Raw genomic sequence first — 6,868 nt, 5'->3', positions numbered from 1 at the left:
TCTCACTCTCTTTGAACCAAGTGCCAAGGTCATTCACCTTCTTATGTGCAACCAGATGGTGCGAAGCTGCAGAGCAAGAAGGATGCAGTACCTGCTGTATATGTTGATTGCCTCCAGATTGTCGCCTCCAAATTGCTGAGCTGTGCAACCTCATCCAGAGTTTGTAACGTACCATACATCCATAAGCCTGTTGACAACAGATTATTCAAAGGCAGCACATGTTGGTTGTATTTTTTCTAGTTAGTAACTAGGATTTTTTAAATTGGAACTAGGTTTTTAATTTTACTAGATAGATATAAAGCTATAACTAGTAAAATAAGTGTCTATATGGTAAAGCATGGCAAATTACTATATATCACCTGATATAGCCATGTTTATTGGACAAAATTATGAAGCTATGGATCATAGGATAATGTGCATGCACAGTAAATCAAAACAAATTTGTATATAACATCTAACATAGTCATGGTTATATAGTCATGTTAAGTAATAACACATCACAATTGATAGGCTTAACCATTAGCCATGTAGTCAATCTCAAATAAGACAATGTCAATACACACTTGTAATGGATATGTTTGTACGCATCCAAAATGTACATGTGCTGTAAGATACATTTGTGCATTTTGATAACTTTTAATTCTTACTCACATAGCACAATTTGTTTACACATCCACAACTAAAATATCATTTTTAACAATATAAATATTTCCTTATCACATTAAAACAAAGAAGAATCTCAATTCAACTCAATGACATAGCTCTAAATCTTGAAATTCCCCTCAAATCCCCCCTGAAGTGTGGGATGTACCTAGCATCCATACAAGCACAAATGGTTATCAAAAGTTATTTGAGCCCCTTACAAACTAAGAGCATATCCATCCATTAGCAAAATATAAACAATTCAAATTGTAATAGCCTTTTCCTTAAATGAAAGGCATAGAACCTCTTGAGTATGTGGAAACTTGAAGAGGGGAGCTCTCAATAGACAGTCATGGCACATGGTCTATTAACTAGGGTAGCTGTATTAAGTTCATTAAAGAAGCAACATTTCCTACCAACATGTGGCATATACTCCCACATTCATGCATGTAGCATATTTAGGGGGTTGAACGAGTAAGAGATGATAGAACACATAGTACAAACATAAACCAATAAAAGCAAGACAATGGGATGGAGATGGATTATGCTAACATTGTCATTGCTAGCATGAACATGGAACATCTAGAGAAGAAGATGTGGGGTGACCAAAAATATTTAATGAGAATTAAAAGAGAGACAATAGAATTTGGGGAGCAAGTGCTATGTGCATGAGTGGTATCCTTGTTGCCATGCATTCGGCAAAGCAATGCTAAGTATTCTCTATGCAACATGTTCATGTATTTTAAGGGAAGGTCCCCCTTGAGGATGAGTTTTCTAGATTTTTTTGGCTCACCTATGGATCAAAGTGGTGCTCACATTGTTTTGCTTGCCATTAGATTTCTTTTGGGTCTTGCTTTCATCTAAAGCAAAAAGAGATTGGGTGTTGGGTTCACGTGTTTGGCTTAAAGTGAGCCTTGTTTACATGCTTCTATGGCATGTTGATTTTATTCCCGAGGAGGTCTTGCAAATTGAATGTCCAATATGGGAAATTGAATGTCCAATATGGGCTAGTTTTCATGGACTTCCTACTTTGCTAGATGGAGAAGTTAATGTGCTAGTAGAAGTGCTAGGTAGAGCGCTCTATGTTCTTACAATAATATTAACTAGTGGAGCAAGTGGCCTCTCATACTTTGGAACAAGAGGAAGAAGATCCTTGAGATGCTCTAGCTTTTTTATCCTAATGGGATTGAGTTGTTGGTCGATATCAAATTCTCCCTCTTCTTGGATACATGCTTCAAATGCAAAGAAGATGGGTGCTTTGCAAAGGAATGCCCAAAAAGGAATTGAACTAAGAAGAAGCCAATGAGAAAATACTTGAAATAAGGAAGAACTTCAAAAGAAGCAAAAAGGAAAAAACATAGGTTGAGAAGGCTAAATTCAAGGAAATAAACAAGCCTTGGAAGGAGGAACCTAAGGAGCAACCTAATTATTGTCAATTCTTTGAAGTCTAATGGAGGTAAGAAATAAAAACTTTCCCTTTAAAAACTTCTTGCAAATATTTTGTTGACAAGGCTATTTTGCTATTTTGGATTATGGAGGTTCGAACAAAGATATAATGTTAATTAGCTGGCTCACTATGATCTCTTGGAATGTGAGGTGCCTAGGAAGTCCATCCAAGAAGGATGTGTTTAGTAGGAGAAAGAAATGGAAGCCTCTCTCTTTCAACTCCTCTTTTTAGCTTGCTCACTATGATCTCTTGGAATGTGAGGTGCCTAGGAAGTCCATCCAAGAAGGATGTGTTTAGTAGGAGAAAGAAATGGAAGCACCTCTCTTTCAACAGCTCCTTTCTAGATTTAAGGGAAGGATTCAACCTATAGCTAAAGGATGCTTGGAAACAAACCAACAATCCAATGGCTAATCCAATGTAGAACTAGATGAGATCCATAGATACCATCATTGAGATTATCAATATGTATGGCAAAAATCAGGATTGACTTTAAAGAGGGTTGCATGTTAGTAGTTAGCAATGTAGGGAGCATATTATTATGACTCTTGCTAAGTGTTCTAGTAATGGGATGTTTTATCAACTTCTCAAAGAAGTGGAGCATTACATGGAGGATTTGCAAAAACATAAAGGTGAAGTTGCCAAAATGTAGTCTAAGGGAAATGGTATCTTATGGGGTTGGTGCTTCAACCAATTAATTTTATAAATTGATGAAGTAAAAGAAGCAACAAGAGTTCATCACTATGATAGATGATCAAGGAGGAATAGTGGAATTTCTGTAGGGATGTTTCAATCTCTTTAGAATGTATTTGTAAATGGTCTATGCTTAGGTCCATTTGAGGTAAAGAGGTCGATGTGAAAGGGTGTCTCATTGCCCCATTACTCTTTGCCACCATAATCACCAACCCTTTACTTAGGAATTTGGATTTGAAGGTGCAACATGGAGTAAGCAAGGGGCTTCCTATACCATTAAGAGAACACTTGGTCTCCCAATTCTTTGCCAATAATAACTAACCAATATTGTGCAAGTAGAGAAGCAACTAGTAGATGTAGTTGATGAAAGTGTATGAAAGTTTTCTAGAGCTATCTAGGGTTGTAACTAATGTGAGCAAAAGCAAGTTTATTTACCTAGGATTGAATGAGTTAGCAAAGTTGCTAAGGGAGCCACGCTTCCAAGTAGCATAATTGAAGCTGTAGTTGCTTGATTCTAAATAATTTGGGTGATTTCAAGATTTCTAGCATCAGACCTTAATTACTGAGCATATGATGGAGAAATTTATTCCAATCCTCCATCTGTAGTCTGCTTGAAGACGATTGATTTTTTTTTGCTTAGAGGAATGGCCTGTTATTTAGGATGAATGAAAGATGCAGGCAAAATTAATGCATACTCACAGTGATGGAGTGTGTCAAGGAGACATTGATCTTCACAAGTAGGTTGGAACCTACTTATGGCAGAGAACTCTTTAATCTACATTTAGGACTTGGGTTTTGTGTATGATTTTATCTGAGCAAGTACTATATCCCAGTTACGTGTTTTATTACTCAATATCAGATTCTCTAAGAATCTTCAAAAGCAGGGATATATTTAAACCTTAAGTCAGTATATAGAAGGGACATGACAATCAGCAGGCTACCTATTAGAGCTAGGATCTCCAAGATTGTTAAGGTACCCTCATGGTGTGTATCATGTAGGAATAACAAGGAATGTACCAAGCACTTGTTAAGGGATTGCCCTTAGTCCCAAGTAGTTTGGAATGAACATAGAGTGCCAATGACATGGTAAGAGTGCACATGGAATTTTGTCTTATAAAGAAATAAAAATGGGACTCATAGATTGAAAAATGGTTATATAAAATGCATTGCTGCCTATACCCATAGCCCATCTAGTTGTCCTTCATATTCTATAGCACACACAATTTACTTGCAATATTTTGCAAGTAGCAACCAATCATGTGACAATAGCTATATGTTTCAAGGATAGAATCCATCATGTATATGCAAACACCTAAGTGCTTGTACCCTAATAAGAGATTGGGAACCTACATGTAGAACTAGAGGAGCTTATTGACTAACGAATTGTAATGTTCAATGCCTTGTGAAATGGCTTGATGAGATCCTTTCAAGGCTGTGAGACTCCTCCAAACTTCCTAAAAAAGTATCTATTTATGTAGCCAACTTTAAGGGAGGAGGTCTAGATAAAGTTTCTTGAGAAATTTAATTGGTTTTGTCTTTGTTATACCATAATTGGTTTGTCTCTACCCTTAAAAAGGCTTTGACTTTGGCAAGAACAAGTTTTCTTACCATTAACTTTAGATGGCTCCAATATATTGAAGAAATTGTGTGAGTGTCCAAAAACCATGGTAGAGTTGGGTTCTCAAGACAACTCTTTCTTGCAAGTTTTGGATTCTCTTCTCTCTTGCATTCTCATACTTGTTCCAAGTGAAGAAAGTACCATTCCTAACTCCAAATGTAGTTATCCACCCTTTCAAAAGACTCACGAGGATAACAATTGTGATTGTAACGATGATTATGACATTTGGGATGTCCTTTACCTCCGTAATAGTGCGATCATAAAGCTCATGATTGGCCTTACGATGGATTGGCATTGAGGAGGAGGAGGAACAACAGAGCCGCCTATGGTACCGCCGTGGTTCTAGCCATGATACTGTTGAGGTTAATAATGAGAATGTTGCCCAGATAGCTAAGTTGCCTAGATAGCTAAGCACAACCAAAGCATCTTCGACAACTTTGAAGAACTTGCATGCAATATAGGAATACAGGGGCCTGATATTTATGCGCGCGATGGTGGGAAGACACAGATTGTGGATCAACCCAAGCTCCTGGCTTTTAGCACAGTAGGGTTTAATGTGGGAGGGGACGACTGGAGCGGGTTGATTCCAAGGATGGGAACCAGCGATTATAGTGAGCATAGATCTTGTTTATGTCCGTCAATTCTGTTCATGGGTTGATTCCAATCTTTCAGTAATTACAAGTGAGAGTTGGAGATGACATGTTTGCCATGATTGGGATATTCCATTTCATCTCAGAGCTTGAGTATCTCAATCTATAGATGCAAGGACAAATATATGTGCTTATAGTTTGTCTACTAGGTTGAGCTCTCTTGATCCATGGCATGGAGTTGCTATGATTTACAGTGATAAAACTGAGGACTACTAGTGTTGTTGCTACTAATTAAAAAAATGGTTATTGGTTATAGAGGTGACATTGGTTATCAAGGATGTTGTGAGGTTTTCTCATCTAATGTTCACTATGTGTACTGATATTTCAAGGACTAGGATGGTGTGAGGTTTTCTCATCTAACATTCACTATGTGTACTGATATTTGCTGCATATGCAGATTTCTGTTTCAATAAGCAAAGTATCATCATCAAAGGATGTTTCAAAGAAGAGTAAAGGCTCCAAGGAGGAACCAGAAAAAAAAGAGAGAAAGGTGTATAGTTTACCAGGGTAGAAGCATGATGCTCAAAGCTTGCTCAAATATTACAGCTTTGTATGAGGTTAAACTGATTCATGGGGACATTGTGGAGTCTGGGTTGGACACTGATGTGTGTGTTACCAACACTCTAATTGACTTGTATGCAAAATGTCACAATCTTGAAGATGCAGCATCTCTGTTTCATAAGCTACAGAAGCGTGACATTGTAGCTTGGAATGCCTTTATTGCTGGCCATGCTCAACAGGAGAATGGCCATAAAGTTGTGGTACTACTTCAATGCTAGAAGAAAATGTGGAACCAAACATGATCACATTTATAAGTACTTTGAAAGCTCTTTGCACTGTTAAGTCACTTTTCCAGGGCAGGGTGTGCAGAGCATGGTCTTGGCCAGAGGGCTGTTGAACTTTTGCAGGAGATGCAACATGGAGGAGTTGAACCTGATGAAATCACGTACAACTGCCTTTTGACAGCCAACACAGAATCCTTGCTACAAGGTCAGATAATTCATGGTCACATAGTTGAACGTGGGTTTGAATCTAGTGTAATGATTTGCAACAACCTTATTGACATGTATGCCACATCAAAAAGCCTAGAGAAAGCAGGCAGGGTATTTAGCTGCATATCAAGTGTGGTGACTTGGAATGTCATGATGGAAGGATATGCTATGCATGGATGTGGTGAGGAGACTTTCAACCTGTATCAACAAATGCTACATGATGGTTTAGTGCCAGATGAGGCCACATTCCTTTCAGCCTTGAAGGCTTGCTCTGCTGTAGCGTTTCTTCTGCGAGGCAAGCTGCTTCATATTCAAATAGTGGAGAATGGTTATGCTTCTAACACACGCATTGCGAACAATCAAACTGACTAAGTTGAAGGAGCGTGCTTTTGTGTTACGGAATGCAGAGGGAAGGAGAAATTAGATGGCTATTTTTGAAAAAGCAGGAGAGAACGGGGTGTGGTATGTTGAAAAAAGACACCAGAAGAAAAACCGCAGTATCTGACACGAGGGGAAGGATGAACATCAACGAGTAAGAATGCAGAGTTCGGATGCTTTATGTTCCAGGACTACATGGCTGGGGTTGCGATGTATGGAGATAAAGCCAAGCCACAAACCATGGCAGCTCTTCTACTAGTAGTAAGCATGTACTTTATCAGGAGAAATCTTCAGGCTCCAAATGGCCTACTTCTAGTGTAGGAAGCCATTCTTTTTGGACAAGAAAATCATCTCAAAGATCTCATTCAGTCAGCCAAGTGCTTGAAAACATCAAGGTTAATGATGCAGAGGTTCGGCATTTAGATGACGAACAGTGTTCTTCTTCTGCATG

General features: G+C 38.4%; 1 protein-coding gene across 1 annotated transcript; it reads left to right on the top strand.

Annotated features, from left to right (window-relative positions):
- The first annotated feature begins 5,562 nt into the window (after positions 1-5,562).
- LOC148022327 (pentatricopeptide repeat-containing protein At3g09040, mitochondrial-like) lies at positions 5,563-6,411 on the top strand. Its single transcript, XM_087696840.1, has 2 exons — positions 5,563-5,808; positions 5,956-6,411. Exons 1-2 carry the CDS (start codon positions 5,563-5,565, stop codon positions 6,409-6,411), a joined length of 702 nt encoding a protein of 233 aa, XP_087552966.1.
- Positions 6,412-6,868: the final 457 nt, after the last annotated feature.

This window comes from Lygodium microphyllum, chromosome 17 (assembly GCF_053477565.2).
Source record: "Lygodium microphyllum isolate KBCC chromosome 17, Lygodium_microphyllum_v1.1.10, whole genome shotgun sequence".
Lineage (NCBI taxonomy): Eukaryota > Viridiplantae > Streptophyta > Polypodiopsida > Schizaeales > Lygodiaceae > Lygodium > Lygodium microphyllum.
Note: the sequence above shows the minus strand (reverse complement) of the source record. Positions and strands in the feature narration are given on the sequence as shown.